At 31.0% G+C, this 20,071-nt stretch overlaps 1 protein-coding gene across 2 annotated transcripts in view; it reads right to left on the minus strand.

Annotated features, from left to right (window-relative positions):
- LOC127721472 (centrosomal protein of 152 kDa-like) overlaps positions 1 to 20,071 on the minus strand; it is a 62,158-nt gene that overhangs the window by 39,056 nt on the left and 3,031 nt on the right. For both annotated transcript variants that reach the window (XM_052228216.1, XM_052228215.1), the window contains exons 3-7: positions 12,246 to 12,370; positions 9,212 to 9,903; positions 7,661 to 8,008; positions 6,343 to 6,501; positions 489 to 628 (exon numbers count right to left, since the gene is read on the minus strand). In XM_052228216.1, coding sequence (XP_052084176.1) covers positions 489 to 628; positions 6,343 to 6,501; positions 7,661 to 8,008; positions 9,212 to 9,903; positions 12,246 to 12,370 — 1,464 coding nt within the window. The remainder of the gene's footprint in view (positions 1 to 488; positions 629 to 6,342; positions 6,502 to 7,660; positions 8,009 to 9,211; positions 9,904 to 12,245; positions 12,371 to 20,071) is intronic.

Genomic DNA, 20,071 nt, shown 5'->3' on the forward strand with positions numbered 1-20,071 from the left:
GAAATATAAAAAATAAATCTTGTGTGTTTCAATAAAAGGAGATGTGGGGTATAAAAAAGGGGGGGGGGGGGGGTGTAATAATCAATGGGACAACATCTAATCAACCTAAAATATACAAAAGACAAGTACTGTGAATTCATTCATTTTTGTGGATTACGGAAGATATTTTATATTTATGGATATTTCATTTCCCAGTTCTACATTTAAAATCTTGGTTAACCTATTGCCAAGGAAAACATTAAAATTGGTACCTCATGTATAATAATGATTCCAGAATAAATGTTAAAATATTGGTTTCATTTCTCAAATTTTATTTACAATAGTTCATTATTATCCATATATTTAGAACCATATTTAGATTTCTGAAGATTTCCCTTTGATCGTCCTTTTTATAGTCTCTATATTAACCATAGCTAATTCTAAACTTGAATTCAGTGGACTACTTACACACTCAAGTAATATAGCTGTAATGTGTCATTAAATCTTACCTCATCTTTAGATTTCTGAAGACTTTCCACTTGACTTTCAGCAGCCCTCAGTTTTCCTGTTACCTGGGAGACATCGGCTTTAGAGTCAACCAGTAGATTTTGTAGCTGTTCCATATTTGTAGAAGCTCCTGCTTTTTCTCCTATAAAAGATGAGATTGAATAGAGCAAAGAATATTACTGTTGATTTATTTATTTTCCTGGTTACCAGTTTTAGTTAAGGATGTAGTTGGGTTAAATTAAAAAAAATCTAGAATTTAAAATTAATACTATAAGTCAGAAGAAAATTAGTCATGTTAGTTAAGGAACAAAATAAGCTAAAAATGATGATAGGTTATGGAACTCCTTTTTGAGATATTTGATTTTTAACAAGAGTGCACACGCTGAAATGTCTCGCCTTCTTTACTAATCATTGATATTATGTTGATAGTCCTAAATATAAAGCTTTCTTACAACTGTCACATAAACTTAACATTAACCAAGAAAACTAAACATTGACCAATGAACCATGGAAACAGGGATGGGGTAATCGTAATCTGTAATCGTAATCGATTGTAATTGATTACATTTTTTCCAGTAATCGACAGTAAACTGTAATCGAAGATATTTTCGATTACATGTAATCGTAATTTAATCGATTACAGCAAAAATTATGATGTAATCATCGATTACTTTTCGATTACATTTCGATTACTTTGGTAAAATAGCTTGATGAAATATAATCTATTTTATATGAAAGTATGTATGTATTCATCACTTTATAGTACAGATAAAAATAAAATGTATTGATATGACTTAAGAGTTTATCAAATGCCTTGTTTCTATCTATTGGCTCCAGCTGCTTCAACCAGATCTATCAAATTATACTGTATATTTAGCTTTTGAAACAAATGACTTTTCTTGCTGGTCAATAATTTAAGACCTTTTATATAAAAATAAGAAAATAGATTTAAATAAGAAATAAGTCTCAAGTTAAAATCTGTACTATATTGCAGTAGTAAGCTTATTTGTATTAAAATTCCTTAAAGCATAATTTTCAATAATAGTTGGAATTTTAGCTTAGAATAGATAAACATTTGATTCATTATAATGTTATGACATAAAAATTACAAAGTACACGAAATCCTTTTGACAATGAACCAATGGCTATGCATTAAAATTCTTGTTCAGAAATAGAGATACATGTATCCAATTTTTGCACAAAAAATATAAATTGTTTATAATTTTGAAATGAGAATACAAAATTCTCAAGAAACTTCTTGTCTTTACTAATCAGATGAACAAAGACTTCTAATCAATAAGATGAAGACTTTGTTTTGATTTCAATTATGTCTAATTAAGAGGAGATTTACATTATATTGCCCCAGGTTATAATTGTACTCCATTGGCAGTATTATAGCATGTAATTAGGGAGGTTGTCAAAACAAAAGGATTAATTCATGCATGTAATTACAAATCATAAATTTTCATCTCTAACATTAGCTGAACTAATTAATTATTCTACTTTTTATAGGTTTTTTTCAGAGTAAACTTTCAACATTGTAACAATGTGTAATGAACTATATTCAAATATAGCTGTTAATAATGAGTAAAAACAAAAAACTTAACTTTAGTCAATATGACAGCAAAAATTTGCAAAAATATGGAGATAATAACCTAAAATATAAAGAAGTGATTGATGCAATGTGATGCCATTGCAAGAACTTTATCACCAATCATTCATATTGAAAACCAAAATTTCTAGAATTTTTGAATATTTCGGATCCTTAGACAGTAAGAGCTTCCATCTAGAAAACAACTGTCAACATAAAATTTGGAAACAATGCTTTAAATGCTATTTTTGTAAAGTTCAAAATTTCCACTATACATACATTGAACAACATAATTGACTTTGTGTTTAACTTACTTTATTTAATTTGTAATTTTGTAGCATGTAATTGACAGTAATCGAAAAGTAATGTAATTACTTTTGCTAAAGTAATCGATTGCAATCGATTACATACAAAAATCAGAGTAATCGATTATTAATCGATTACACAAAAATCCTTCAAGTAATCGATTATTAATCGATTACATTTGTCAGTAATCGTGCCCATCCCTGCATGGAAATGAGGTCAATGTCAGATGAACCATGCTAGGCAGGCATGTACAGCTAACAATTCTTCCATACAACAAATATAGTTGACCTATTGCTTATAGTTTAAGAAAAACAGACCAAAACACAAAAACTTAACACTGAGCAATGAACTGTGAAAATGAGGTCAAGGTCAAATAAAAACTGCGCGACTGACATAAAGACCATAAAATATTTCCATACACCAAATATAGTTGACCTATTGCATATAGTATTAGAAAAAAAGACCAAAACTCAAAATCTTAACTTTGACCACTGAACCATGAAAATGAGGTCAAGGTCAAATGACACCTGCCAGCTAGACATGTACACCTTACAATCATTCCATACACCAAATATAGTTGACCTATTGCTTAAAGTGTAAGAAAAACAGACCAAAACACAAAAACGTAACATAAGCAATGAACCATGAAAATGAGGTCAAGGTCAAATAAAATCTGCCAGACTGACATGTACATCATTAAATATTTCCATACACCAAATATAGTTGACCTACTGCATATAGTATTAGGAAAACAGACCAAAACACAAAAACTTAACATTTAACAATGAACCTTGAAAATGAGGTCAAGGTCAAATAAAACATGCCAGACTGACATGTACATCATAAAATATTTCCATACACTAAATATAGTTGACCTACTGCATACAGTATTAGAAAAACAAACCAAAACACAAAAACTAAACTATGACCACTGAACCATGAAAATGAGGTCAAGGTCAGATGACACCTGCCAGTTAGGCATGTACCCCTTACTATCATTACATACACCAAATATATAGTAGACCTATTGCTTATAGTATCTCAGATATGGACTTGACCACGAAAACTTAACCTTGTTCACTGATCCATGAAATGAGGTCGAGGTCAAGTGAAAACTATCTGACGGGCATGAGGACCTTGCAAGGTACGCACATACCAAATATAGTTATCCTATTACTTATATTAAGAGAGAATTTAACATTCCAAAAAATCTTAACTTTTTTTTCAAGTAGTCGCTGAACCATGAAAATGAGGTCAAGGACATTGGACATGTGACTGACGGAAACTTCGTAACATGAGGCATCTATATACAAAGTATGAAGCATCCAGGTCTTCCATCTTCTTAAATATAAAGCTTTTAAGAAGTTAGCTAACGCCGCCGCCGGATCACTATCCCTATGTCGAGCTAGGCTCGACAAAAATGAACGGAAAAGACTGACTCGGACTTTTACCTTGTATTTAGCATTGGCATTATTTGGGTCTTAAATCGTAACAAAAAAATTTAGAATCTGCTTAAATTTTGGTAATGACCATTTAATGAGCTATTGAAGTCTTCTGTGAAATGAAAAGTTGGTGATATGGGGCAAAATATTTTACCCTGTATCATAGGAAAAAACCCAAGGAGTCCGAAAACATTTGACAAAAATTCCTAAACATGACATGACTACTTTCTTTAGGAAAAATCAATCTGATTAAAATACTGATTATGATCCATGCTTTACATACAATTATTTGATAAAGATTGTTTCTACTTATGTTTTAATGACCTTTCAGGATTCTCAGGTTTTGTCCCAATGATGCACACCTTCAAAAATTTGAAGGCAGACATTTCATTGGTAGATTTAAAAGCAGGGATGGGGTAATCATAATCTGTAATCGTAATCGATTGTAATTGATTAGGTTTCCCAGTAATCGACAGTAATCTGTAATCGAAGACATTTCCGATTACATGTAATCGTAATTTAATCGATTACAGCAAAAAATAGGATGTAATCATCGATTACTTTTGATTACATTTCAATTACTTTTAGTGAAATAGTTTGATGAAATTAAACCTATTTTTAAATGAAAATATATATGCATTCATCACTTTATAGTACAGATAAAATAGAAAGTATTTAGACTTCAGAGCTTATCAAATGCCTTATTTGTATCTATTGTCTCGAGCTGCATTATGATCAACCAGAACTCCTACCAATTTTACTGTATATCCAGCTTTTTAAGCAATTGACTTAACTGTCTTCAATGCTTGTCAATTATTTAAAGAACTGTTATTTTGAAATAAGTAAATAGATAAAAATAAGAAATGAGTCTTATGTTAAGTTCTGTACTACTTTGACATTGAAGTGTAATTTTCAATAAGATTTGGAATTTTAGCTAAACTAGATACACAGTGGATTCGTTATATTATGATATAAAAATCAGAAAGTACACAATGTACCAATTGATTTGCATTGAAATTCTTGTTCAGAAATAGATACATGTATCCCATATTGACACTAAAATATATCTTGTTAACTATCATGATTTTGAATAGAGTATAGAAAAATCCAAACAAATTCCTGTGTTTACTAATCAGATGATCAAGGACTTCTAATTAATAAGATGTTTTGATTTCAATTATGTCTAATTAAGAGGAGATTGACATTATATTTCCCCAGGTTATGAAATGTACTCCATTGGCAGTTTTATAACCTGTAATTAGGGAGATTATCCAAACAAAATAATTAATTCATGCATGTATTAGTTATAAATATAATAAATTTACATCTTTGAAATTAGCTGAACTAGTTTAATATTCTTCTTTTTACATTTTAATTGTAATATATACTATATCAAATATAGTTAAAAATTAATGAATACAAAATACCTAACTTAAGTCATTATGACAGCAAAACTTGAAAAATATAGAGACATGTGGAAAATAAACTAGACTATAAAGAAGTGACTGAAGCCACGTGGTGTCATTGCAAGAACTTTATTACATCTCACTCATGTAGATAACCAGATTTTAAAGAATTTTTGAATATTTCAAATCCTCAGTGAGAGCTTCTATCTAGAAACAAACTGTCAACTTAAACTTTGAAAACAATGCTTTCAATGAAGTTTTGATCAAGTTATAAATTTCCCCTATACATAACAAAATGTTTGTGTTTAACTTACTTTATTATTTTTTTGTAATTCTATAGCATGTAATTGACAGTAATCGAAAAGTAATCCAATTACTTTTGATAAAGTAATCGATTGCAATCGATTACATAAAAAATTCAGAGTAATCAATTATTAATCGAATACACAAAAATCCCTCAAGTAATTGATTATTAATCGATTACATTTGTCAGTAATCGTGCCCATCACTGTTTAAAAGATATCAAAACAGAAAGTAGAACATAGTGTTGTCAGATCATTGTGAAGCGTCAACACAGAATCTGTATTTAAGGATGTTTGCTACTCTTGTTTTTGACTTTTTGTCAGATATTCAGAATCCTCAAGTTTTATCCATGTAATGCCAATAAATAATTCCCCGCTAACCTCTACTTTTCTTTTCATAATTTTATTATATATAGTGTTAAAAGCCATTTTTGAAAATCTTATAAAATCCTTCTTTTTTCATGGTTTTTGAAAGAAAAAAAGGTGCCAATGTTAAATGTATGAAAACTGTAGAGAGAATCATTTCCTGCCAAATTTTCAATGGATTATATCTCAAAAACAAGGATACAGACCTATCATTTTTTTCTACTTTTTGAGTTCCTTTATTTATAAACTATCAATTCATAACAGTCTTTTACTAATCTTGTTATTTTTAAACAGAGGATCAAACATCCTTAAATCAGATTGTTGAAAATTTTTGTATACAAGCCTATGGAAAATTCATACTTTGTCCAATATTTAAATTTGCAGCTTCCCTTTAACCATAAAATCAATTCAAATGAATCCTACCACGATCAATAGAGCCATACCTTGAGCAATAGAGAGCTGATGCTTGAGTATTCTGTGTTCCCTTTCTTTCTGTGCCTTAAAAGTATCTAAATCTTCTGTGATTTCCTCAAGTTTTCTACCTCTAGCTTTGTACAAGGCCTGGAGTTGCTGATACTGTCTATTGTCCGAACTATCTGTGTCTAAAAAGAAACAATGACTGTTGTTAACAGTTTGATGGTCATTTTTACCAAATAATATCAATTTGTCAATATATGTCTGTTTCCTGCCTCAAGTTTGCTTGGATTCTTATTGATTTTTTTTTCTTCATTTGTTTTGATTTTTTTTTCATTTCGTCAGAATCCAGAAAAATACGATGTTTTCTCCAAGTCCAATCCCAATTTACACAATTATCCTGTACTTCAGGCACGTGATATGTTTGTATTTTCCAATATTATGACAACTTGTTCGCTTGATTTTGGTTTTTCTTAAAACACATTTGATTGACTGAATAATCCAGTAAAAAAAGGATTTGTACCATTAATACTAAAATGATACAAAACTCTAAAGACTGTTTTAGTCAGAAATTGTAGGTGGCAAACAATCAGCAACAAACACAAAGTTTGTATTTTCAAAAAATTTGTAAGGGTTCCGCGGAACCCAGTATCTCGCCTACTTTTGCTGTTAGTCACAGGCTCAACAAAAATGGAGAAAAAATTATTAAAAATTATCCTCTAGATACTATCTTTTGATTGTAAGAAGATTCTATCCAAGTTTGCTAAAAATCCAGGATGGTTTATGAATCTAATAAATGTTTTAAAAACTTTAACTGCAGACTGTATGTAATGTTAACTGGAAGAAAAAACTAAGTCCATTTTTAAGTAATATACGTAAAAACAGGAAATAAATTTTTACAAAATTTCCTTCTAGATACTAGCTTTTGATCATAAACAAGCTTCTGTTAAAGTTTGGTACAAATCCAGGATAGTTTAAGAAAGTTATTAAAATTTTAAAAACTTTAACCACAGAGTGAATGTAATGTTAACTGGCAGAAAAACTAAGTCCATTTATAAGTAAAATACGGATAAACAGGATTTTTTTTTAACAAAATTTACTTCTGGATACTATCTTATGATCATAAACAAGCTTCTGTCCAAGTTTGGTAGAAATCCAGGATAGTTTAAGAAAGTAATTAAAATTTCAAAAACTTAAACCACAGAGTGAATATTTGTCGACGCCGCAGACGACAACGGAATGTAGGATTGCTATGTCTCGCTTTTGCGATAAAAATCGCAGGCTCAACAAAAATGTATGTCATTATTGACACACCTGAAATGTAAAAACATTATAATATATCCATACCAGAGTAATAGTTTCTTTCTGCTGCAAAATTTTCTTTTGTTTGTCTAGACAAATTATCTCCCTTTGACAGTCTAGCCAAATTATCTCCCTTCCTATCTTCATTCTCTTTGTCCTTCCCCTGTTTATATTGAACTTTGTAGTCTTCGGTAAAATCTTGTTTCCTTGGTGATAAGGGCTTGCTGGGTAGTTCATCATGACTTTGGGTCTGCTGTAAGCTGTATAGGTCGAGGTTATGACTTTGTGGAGTGATCCCTGTGGCCATTGAGGTCACTGTGTGGTATCCAAGGTCATTTGAAGGCATAGTTTGGTATCCCTGAGAATATGGCGTACTCTGATATGGTGTTACACCTGGAGAAATAGAAAACAAAAAAAGATGTTGTTTTATGCACATAAAAAATCCATTCTTGCAGCAATAACATGAGGAATCAAAATCAAATTTAAAATCAGAAATGGTACCTAAATTGAGGAGGGGTGTAAGGGGGGGGTATCTGCACTGAAGAACGTGAAATAAAATTTCCATTTCACGATGAACGAACAATTTATAAAATTTCTTGCACATTGATCTTTTTACCAATTTCACGAAACACGGTGAATAACGAACCTTTTCTACGGCTGCATATGAAATAAAAATGGCAAAACACGTTGCACGAAAATAACTCTTTACCACCCTCATTGAGTTGTCCCGAATTGGTACACAGATAGAATTGTAACATAAGCAAATGTGAATAATATAATTGTGAGTTTAGAGTTTCTTTCAAAATATTTTAGGCTTGGTAGATAAGAACTTTTTATTTTTTTATCACAATCCAGAAAATACTTTGTTTTTACACAGTCCAGTTCTTGTCACCAAAATCACAATTAAATAAGTTACAACAACTGATATTTTGGTGAAAAGAAAGAATAAACCTTCATAAAAACATAGGGAACCCTTATTTTACACTTTTTTTATGGTTGAAAACTGTTTTTCACCCTCTCTAAATGTCTTTTGGTAACTAGTGTTGCTCTCTCATAATATTAAGATCATGAAGATATACCCAAAATATCTTTATTATTCATAAATAATACCAATATCAGTGCCGTCAATGTGTGATCTAGGACTGATGACAATGAATGCAGGAAATTTTAGAGTCAGTTACTCTGAAATTACTGTTTATGCAACATGCTAAGCCCCTCATGGGGGTGTCCAAGTAATCACATAATCACAAATTTTTTGCAAATATAATCACATAATCATTAATTTTTTTTTAAACAAGATAATCAAATAATCAAATATACAGTCCGTGATTATCAAATAATCAAATAATCATGAAATATTTGGTCGGGTAATCAAATAATCACTTTAAAACGGCCAAGTAATCACATAATCAAAAACCCCATGAGGAGGCTCACATGTGTTATTCAAATTTAGATCATCTACAATTAACAAGAGATTATCTTACAGTTAATGAGAGTGATTTGTTATGACTACACTTATATGTACTGTACACAAAAAATATTCTGATGAGTTTCTCATTTGGCATATCTGCACATATTTGAAAGTTCTAGAGTTACCTGTCCTTGGTTGATCCTCTTCCTGATAGGTGTCTCTATAAAAACCTGGATGAAACTGATGCTGCTGATGGGCATAAATTGGTGTGGAATAATGATCTGTGTGAGCATGCCCAGTGTCTGTATTCCCACCTTCTGCTTCCTGTCTTTCTGGTATAACCCCAAACTGCTGACCATAATATTGTCCATATCCTTGACCAAGATCTGAATAAGCGTTCTGTTGACTTGGTGGAATCTGACTAGTGGGAACGAAATTCATTTGGTTTCCATGGTGATGCATGTTGTATGCATCTTTACCAAGCCAATCAGAACCTTTGTCATGTTGAATCACATGACCAATTGCACTTCCTTCACTGTTGCTATGGTAACCATCACTAGTAGTTCCCCCATCATGTCCGTCAAGTATACCTTCTTGAGAGCGACGTAACATTTCTTGAGACTGCCGAACTGATTCTTGTGAACGTCGTAATGAGGATGCCACCATTTCTTGCGACTGTCTGAGTAAATCTTGTGATTGCCGGGTAGATATTGTGGGCAGTTCTTTGGACTGTCGAACTGGTGGGATGGTGTCATACGGCGTGGGGGAATCTACTTCCTGGTGTGTGGGGAGGGGTGTAGAAGTTGATCCAGGGAAATATCTTCTTCCCCATCCATTAGCACCAACAAAACCAGGAGTCTGTTCAGTTTCTTTGTCTCTGAAATTGATAAATAAACATTCTATTAAGGTTCAAAGTAGACTTTTTATACATACTGTGAAAGAACTTTAATTCGTGGGTATCAATTTTCGTGGTTTGAGCAAAAGTTACATGTTTGTGGGTTTTTAAATTCGTGTATCTTAGTTTTCTGAAAAAAAACAAAAAACAAATCGAGTGAAGAATTGAAGTCATAAGAAACGAAGATTATTTATAATCGCCCTATGTTGTTTTATAATGATTTGTGGACATTGCAAAATAAAGGTGTTCATTTTCACTTACTTGTTCGTCTTTAAAAACTGACAACATTCAACAAAAATTGCTTTCGGAAATTAGCTGATTCATCTATGCTTACAAATTGTCTCGATTGAAGGAAATTGCAAAGTAAACATTTGAATTGTTGACAACGAGGGGGGTTTTTAACGACCTTGACTACCCATGAGGGTCTTGCACGGTCAGAAACTTGAATTGTTGCACACATGTTATCAGAAGTGATGACACTAATTAACCCGAGATCGAGTGATCAACAGATTTAATACCATCAAAGGTGTTAATTGGGCCATAAACATGTCCTTCAAAGAAAACAGATACATAAACAAATGCTTTAAATGCACCTTGAATTGTAAAATTAATTCTTGTCAAAAGCAGACACAATATGAAATTATTATTTTCCGTATGAGAATTATGAGGATATAAAATGAACACTACATTAAAGCATATCATCACCGGAAATCGGACTTTCGTCGATCAAAAATATGCTTTCATGATTATCAAAAGATTAAAAGTTGTACAGTTTAGGTTTTTTAAAGATTAAATGGGTATAAATCTGCCTGTAGTTGTAGTTCATAGTGCATTTGCCGATATTCGATGTATTCTCTAGATTATATGGCATGCCCGTATCAATTCAGTCAAACCTACATGGGTATCTTTCCATGTCTTGATTTGGACAACCATTGTTATATTTTGTTGGAGTTATATTCGTGGATTAAGTCATCCACGAAAACCACGAAAATCGGTTCCCAACGAATAAAAGTACTTTTACAGTATAGTTTAAAATATGTGCAAGTGTATAACTGTAATCCAAACCTTTATCGTAAATAATGGGGTATCAATTTTCATGGATTTTGTGTTTTTTAACAAAATGTTACCACCTCAAAATTAATCAAAACACCTTACATGATGACATGTTCTCCATTAAGACGAAATGTATTAATCTTAAAAACATATTTTTTTAATCCCAACAATGTTTTGTTACCAAGAAATTTATAATCAATCCACAACAATTAGTTAATTTTCCATTTCCAGCAATTGACTTAAGTAACTTAAGAATAAGCTGAAAATGCACACTTTATTATCATGATTATAATGGAATCATTTCCCTACTTTTTAGTATTGTTGATTTATACTTCCCCCCAACCAGTAAATTAACATTAATTTTTAAATTAATTATTATGTTTTTCATAATCAATGTATGGTTAGTTTGATCTGAATTCTTTATTGGTCATAATTCCATTATCAGGCCTCTACAATAACTTTTTTTTTCAACTTGCCCAATAGGACAAGAACATACCAAAACTGACTTGTCCGAATTGTAACTTGTCCAAAAAAAACAACCTTTATATTAACCTTTTTTACATTTTAGGTTGATTCAATGAACAAAATGAATTAAAACAATTGAACAGAATTTGATTTATATCTCTTGATATCCTTTTCAAAAATATGAGTCGAGAACAACTGAATCTATTCATGTCTAGTCACAGGACTTAGTTCTATTTTTCATCAATGCCAAAGTCTCATCAGACTCTGCACATCAGGCACAGTCTGGTAGGCCTGTCAGTCTACACTCATTTGGTTTGTATCCTGGTATTTTAAGTTGATAAAATATTGATTATTATGATTAATGCCTTTCTTCAATCAGCTTTGTTTTTAATATATTGAAATGATTATTCAAACACAATCAAATATTGTTTTGTCTAAATATGATCAAATATGATTTTATGAATTTTATGGTCAATAATTTCTCATTTTTATTTTAAAAATACTTTTGTTATATAAAATTTATAATATATTTATTATAAAGCAACAGAATAAGGTAGGAAAAGGAGGTACTGGTTTGTCTTGGTCCCGAAATGTCTCCAACCGGGCCGAACTGTCTATCAAACATGGAGCCATTTCCGTGACGGTGCCGTGTTAACAAATTTTAAACAGTCATTATTCTAATTTCTGTGTCATTTGGTCTCTTGTGGAGAGTTGTCTCATTGGCAATCATACCATATCTTCTTTTTTTTATTATTATTGTGAATTTTGTTTGTCTCAAACTGTATTTTCAACTGACAAAGACTTACTCTTCCTGTCGATTATTTTTAATATGTATACTGGAGTTTCTGGAATCATTTCCTTCATCTGATGTCACAGAGAACTCATCATCTTCCATCAAATCGTCAAAAGCATTTGTCAGCAACTGTCGTAACTGAAAAAATAAATAAAACAGTAGTCAGTCATTATGATTGATTGATAATTTGGTGCACTATAACCTTATACCAGTTTTTATTGGTGGAAGATATGAAATATAATCTTAAAACATATCATATCCACATGGAAATCATTTATTTAAATTCCTATAAAATACAAGTCTTATTCTCCACTTTTATCCCATAATTCTATATTCTGTAACCCCCATCTAGGCCCTCTACATTGGGCATGTTCTATTTTTCTCTTTCCACAGATTCAATACATTTGTATCCTATGTCTTCTGTGTGTTAACAGAGAAGGGATTCAGGTGGGGTTGGAGGGGATGAAAGACCCCCTTTCTACAAAGGGTTTATAATAGTAAAAAAAAATTAAATTGACTTGCTCCACAAGTCACTATTTTTACCATCAAGTTCCACAAACCCTGTACCCCCACCCCCATAGGTAATTATTTGACAGACAGATATTTCACTTAGCTTAGTAATAAAAACATCTGTCAATTAATTATAAACCAACATAAGAACTATCAATGCTATTTTTACATGCAGTGTAAAACATTAAATCTCAGCAGGGTTTCATTTAAATTACAACTTGATAAAACATTTTCCATTGTTTTTTCAACACTTCAATCAGAACTTTCTTATAATAAATATTTGTTGATGGATTTAGCACAAAGAACAGTAGCTTGTCACCCAGAAACAGCGAACCTTCTGTTTAGTTTAAGCAAATAAATCTTTCTCAGTTTTACAATTGTAAATGAGATAAATTATCTCTTAATTGTACAATAACACTGTTAAATATTTGCTCACATGTCAAGTCGTATTTGCGTTTCAAAAATTCTGATACTACATTGTACCTATATGTATGTTACATGTTGATTCGGATTTAAATATATCGTTTTCTTCGCAGAATTTGTTACATGTTTCAAGATGTTCTCTGCATTTTTTACTACATTGTACATATTTCATTTTCTAGTAAAATCTATTTGATCAGAAACATTTTCAGACTTCTTTCAAAAAGTTGTTTTCACAATTCTACAACTTGAAATAATCTGAAAAGGGAGAGTTCATTTTTTCAACCTCTATAATAACTTATACTACCTATGTATTGGTGTGTTTCATCTTGATTTCAATTTAAATGTATCGTTTTCCAGATAGCCTTCTTTACAGAATTTTTGTTACATGTTTCAAGATGTTCTCTGTGCATTTTTTACTACATATTTCATTTTCCAGTAAAAACTATTTGATCAGAAACATTTTCAGACTTCTCTCAAAAAGAAATAAAAGAAGTTGTTTTCACAATTTTGAAATTTGAAATATTCTCAAAAAGGAGAGTTCATTTTTCAACCTTAATAAAAACTTATACTACCTATGTATTGGTATGGTACATGTTGATTCGGATTTAAATATATCGCTTTCTTAGCAGAATTTGTTACATGTTTCAAGATGTTCTTTGCATTTTATGCTACATATTTCATTTTCTAACAAGAGTGCACACGCTGAAATGTCTCGCCTTCTTTACTAATCATTGATATTATGTTGATAGTCCTAAATATAAAGCTTTATTACAACTGTCACATAAACTTAACATTAACCAAGTAAACTAAACATTGACCAATGAACCATGAAAATGAGGTCAAGGTCAGATGAACCATGCTAGGCAGGCATGTACAGCTAACAATTCTTCCATACAACAAATATAGTTGACCTATTGCTTATAGTTTAAGAAAAACAGACGAAAACACAAAAACTTAACACTGAGCAATGAACCTTGAAAATGAGGTCAAGGTCAAATAAAACCTGCGTGACTGACATATAGATCATAAAATATTTCCATACACCAAATATAGTTGAACTATTGCATATAGTATTAGAAAAAAAGACCAAAACTCAAAAACTTAACTTTGACCACTGAACCATGAAAATGAGGTCAAGGTAAGATGACACCTGCCAGCTAGACATGTACACCTTACAATCATTCCATACACCAAATATAGCTGACCTATTGCATGCAGTATTAGAAAGAAAGACCAAATCTCAAAAACTTAACTTTTTCCACTGAACCATGAAAATGAGGTCAAGGTCAGATGACACCTGCCAGCTAGACATGTACACCTTACAATCATTCCATACACCAAATATAGTAGACCTATTGCATACAGTATAAGAAAAACAGACCAAAACACAAAAACTTAACTATAACCACTGAACCATGAAAATGAGGTCAAGGTCAGATGACACCTGCCAGTTGGACATGTACACCTTACAGTCCTTCCATACACCGAATATACTAGACCTATTGCTTATAGTATCTGAGATATGGACTTGACCACGAAAACTTAACCTTGTTCACTGATCCATGAAATGAGGTCGAGGTCAAGTGAAAACTGTCTGACGGGCATGAGGACCTTGCAAGGTACGCACATACCAAATATAGTTATCCTATTACTTATAATAAGAGAGAATTTAACATTACATAAAATCTGAACTTTTTTTTCAAGTAGTCAGTGAACCATGAAAATGAGGTCAAGGACATTGGACATGTGACTGACGGAAACTTCGTAACATGAGGCATCCATATACAAAGTATGAAGCATCCAGGTCTTCCATCTTCTAAAATATAAAGCTTTTAAGAAGTTAGCTAACGCCGCCGCCGCCGCCGGATCGCTATCCCTATGTCGAGCTTTCTGCGACAAAAGTCGCAGGCTCGACAATAAAAACTATTTAATCAGAATCATTTTCAGACTTCTATCAAAAAGAAATAAAAGGAGTTGTTTTCATGAAGTAGAAATATTCACATAATGGAGAGTTCATTTTTCAACCTTATAAAAAATTATACTATCTATGTATTGCAATTGGTAGGTTGATTCAAATTTAAATATAATGAATTCTAGATAGCCTTCTTCACAGAATGTTGTTAGATGTTTTGAGATGTTCTCTACATTTTTTACTACATATTTCATTACTAATAAAAACTATTTGATCAGAAAACATTTTCAGACTTCTATCAAAAAGAAATAAAAAGGGCTGTTTTCATGAACTTAGTAATTTTTAAAATTAGAATTCTTCCCAACAGGGAGAGTTGTCTTTTCAACTTTTATTAAAAAAATTAAACTGTATACGTAACTACTTAAGATTATAAGCACAACATGTATGTAAAAGCAAAGTCTTGAATAAATAAAGGTGTGTATTTCCTTGGAAGGTACATTATTTATTGCTGATTTTCACCTTGTTATATCAGCTTATATCTTTTTAAAATTTGATCTATTTCGTTTTTTTTTCAGAAATCATTGATTTTTAAATTCATTTTCTATTTGGAAAATGCATGTTAATAGTAAATATAGTAATTTTTCAACTGGAAATTTTTGTGTAAATGTCATTCAAACATGGAAATAATTTTACACACAAATAAAGGACAAATTATTGCAAACGTAATACACTGATGTATAGTACTTGTAATTTCAACTGTTGTCGACTGTTTAGTCTCATAGTGATGTCATGCAAACATATATTCTCTAGCTCTCCAAACTGATTGTAAATATCCAATCTCAGCTAACTATACATATTGACTCAAAGCTAACTATACATAATCCCACAGCTAACTATACATATCCACTCTAAGCTAACTATACACATATCCACTGGAAGACATTTCATGAAACCATTTCTCGCTATAAAGACCCATGATAGTTTTTCCTTAAGAACATAATAAACAAAGGATCTACACGTAAGGATTAAGAGGATTAAAGGCATTGATTATTCAATACATTTTTGGCACAATATGACAAATTACAAATTCTTTCAAACCTTACCGGTATATATGTATACAGCCATGTAATTAAATCCTGGGACGAAAGTAGATAATCATTCATGTAATCATTTATGAACTCAGTAGTTTCTTAAATCTGATGTTCATAAATCTAGAAATTATTAATAGTTTAGGTTCCAACTCCTTCAAACAAACATTTGCAAAGTTGATCCTAGATGGAGATTTGGCTATACTTTTTGTCCCCTTTAGTCATATACGGTAGCTCCCAACATTTCCAAGTATAATATTGGCTTTCAAATTTTGAGCTTTGAAAGTTCATGAAAAAAGTTAATCCAGGAAAGTGCTTCTGATGCAATAAAGATTTTAGTGTTATTTGCATGATCATATAAAAATTAAAAATTGAAAAAAAAAAAAATTGAAAGCAAGTTTAGGTGCTTAAAAATAATTGTTTAAAAAGATTGAATAATTGCTTTTATATTTGACAGTCTACTTATCAACTGATTTTAATCCTCAGTCTGGTCAGAACAGGTTAAAATACCTTGTACATATTTGTATATGTATTTACCTTAGGTGTTTGAAAGGCAAATTACGAGTGTTTACAAAAAGTCAAAAGAAGTTTAAATGACATTTACACTATATAATATCATGTATAAGTTAGTGTAGTCTCATTAATATAACCTTAAAGTGGAGGAAGATTCGGAATGAATTTTCCACATTTTTTAAGGATGTTCGCTACTCTGTTTCAAAATAACAAGCCTTTTAAAAGACTGTTATAAAATGATAGTATATATATATGAATAATGGAACTAAAATAATGAAAAAAATGAAGGGTCCGTGTGCTTGTTTTCGAGATATACATGTAAGCCATTGAAAATGTGGCAGGAAATGATTCTTTCTAGATTTTTCATACTTTTAACATTATCCGCTTTTCTCCTTTAAAAACTATGATTAAAATAACAAGGATTTTATAAGATTTTCAAATATGGCTTTTAAAACTATATTTAAAAAAAATTATGAAGAGAAAAGTAGGGGTTAGTGGACAAAATGTTTTAATGGCAAAACATGGATAAAACCAGAGGATTCTGAAAATCTGGCAAAAATTCAAAAACAAGAGGAGCGAACATCCTTAAGTCTTGGGATCTAACTGTATCTTGTATACACAATTATTTTCTGAATAAAATATTGTATATTGAATTAATAAACTTACTAGTTTGCATATATAGCAAATTTTATAGCAAGAACTTTAAATGTTATCATTGAAAATGTATGATAATTCTTAAATTCTGCTTATCAATATCACAGTTAAATAACTCAATAGTATTCATTTAAAAAGTTTTGTAAACAGTTTATTTATTTGACTAACTTCAAAAGCATTTACGAATATATAAATCATGAATTTAATCCGCATGACCTGTTTAAAGTTCAAACTAGCCTAATTAAAACTTAACTTGGAATTATGAATTATGAAATGAAAAGCAAGACCAACGACCTTGAAAACAATAAACGCTTTACAAGTAATAATTCAAATAGTAGAATTAGTCTGTTCAATACAAATGAATACATATATACCATGTATACATTTGTCTACAGTATGCAATTGAAAAAAAACATAAAAATGATAAATACAATCTTGTTTTCCAAAGTCAGCACTTTCTCTCTTTCCTTGCATGATTTGAGGACAATACAAGCATATCAAACTCTTTTTGTTTCTTTTGTAAAGTTGGGTTGCTGCATCATTTTAATAACATGAATAATGCATACCTGACACACCCTTTTAAAACATTTACTTTTACCAACTTGGTTGTTTGTTTCAAATCATAATCATAATACTAAAAATGTGTATAAAATTATAAATATACTTAAAAAAACTTTAGAAACTGCACATCTAACAGTCTGCACCGTAAGCCACTAGTCCGATGCCCCAGAGGCCAGACTAGTAATATTGATTCGGACTAGATGAAAAAGGTTTTGGCGCAGACTGATCTAAACATGCTTATGTTCTTTAGATACTTTGTCACAAATGAGACAAAATAAGCATGCCCCCTACATGCCCTAGGATGAATAGTTGGTTCCTAGATACAATTGAGCATCATCCATCTTGCATAATAACAGGTTTTGGTCATTTTCCAGACTTTTGTTATCAGTTGTTTCTATTGTTCAACAGTTGCAATAATAAATGCACCAAATAATTTCTAAATTTACAGTATATAAAGGAGCAAAAATGTCAAAATCTGGAAATCCGTTGAATTCCTGAAAACTTCCATTCATGCGTCAGTACATGTACACCAACTTAATTTCACAAGTGTTGATTTACAAATACACTCATGTATAAATGATAGACGTTTTACCTCAAAAAACAGCATCCATGTGGAAGTTATCATCATAGCTGTTGATAATTGAATTTTACCTCTGAACATTACTGTGAACAGATTAAACCATATCTTAAAGTAAAGACTTGAACTAGCGTCGGTAGTCAGCTGGAAAATTTTCCGTTTGATCTTCGATTATAACATTAATCTATAATACAAAAATCACTACTTTTTCCAAGAATTATAACTTAAACTAAGTCTTTCTCAATAAAAATCAGTCTACCAATATGGACAGTCAAGTTGTTTCCAAAACTGATAACTTTAACTAAGTCCTTTAGAAGTCTGTCATAATCACAACAGTATACAGCTGGGGTTCCTATAAAATCTTTGTACTTTCTTAATCTGCATGCACAATGCATTGAAATACAGTGTAAGGTGTAGACTTCATAGCTGCACATGTACAGACTAACTATACAACAGTCTAAACAGTATGTGTAAAACTCCTAAATATATATACATAATGTATAGTAGTAGTATAATGATGACAGGTCCATACCAATATGAAAGTTGAAAAATGAAACCCATTATTGGGCCAATTTTTAATTTGGGTACAAATCTGACAATATTTATATTTTTGAATATGTGTTTTGTCATAAATGTCTGTCAACTTGAGTTTTTATACCAATATTTTGTTGACAATGCGATTATAGCAGTGTTCTCCCCAGATATTTCATTTATCATCCTGGTAAACAGGGGAATTTGAAATACCATCTTGTTCAAGATTATAACATCACATTACCATGATGGCCCTGGGGAGAACACTGTATAGCCCTGTTCAACAACGTTCAATTATGCCACTGATTTTTAATCTTTAAAGACCTTCATTTATATTAAGAAAAAATATACAGTAGCACAGCATTTTTCTACATTTCTTTTTATCCTCAACAGATCCTCAAAACAGTTTTGCTTCTGTGACAAAATCGAATTAAAACATTCATGACATTGTAAAATGAGCTCTACATAACTATAAGTTATCACATTTCATTGATAACTATAACACATCTAATAAATTGACATATTTTTAATTTGTGTTTAAATCTATTCAGTTTTCTAATTGATCGAACATAAAAATGTTTAAATTAAACAAATAAATATGTACTTATAATACACATATTTGGCAACTTCCAAATTCCACATTGAACAGTTTAACAAGACAATAAGTAACTTGTTACCCATGTACAATGGAAGGAATTTTAATAGTAATTTTATTATCGTAACATATCGATCATGCCAAAATAGGTTTATATTATCAGTAAAATTTGGAATTTTTACAAATATAACTACTGCTTTTATTTGCAGTACAGCAGCTTTAAAAAAGAATCGGGGTTCAAATTAGTGTGGGTCCGAGGTCCTGAACCTGTCTTTTCATTTTTAAATTACAAAAGTCAAGGACCTACCATTCTTTACACTGATGCTTGAAGTTGATACAGAAACATTGATTTCTTATGGAGGACCATTCACTTAAAATTTCAAATGGTCCTGGACCTTTCTCTATTTAAAGCAAATCTGAACCATTGTAATCATATATATGTATCTATTGGACACCATGTTTTGCCATGTTCTCC

Source organism: Mytilus californianus, unplaced genomic scaffold, assembly GCF_021869535.1.
Source record: "Mytilus californianus isolate M0D057914Y unplaced genomic scaffold, xbMytCali1.0.p SCAF_12, whole genome shotgun sequence".
Lineage (NCBI taxonomy): Eukaryota > Metazoa > Mollusca > Bivalvia > Mytilida > Mytilidae > Mytilus > Mytilus californianus.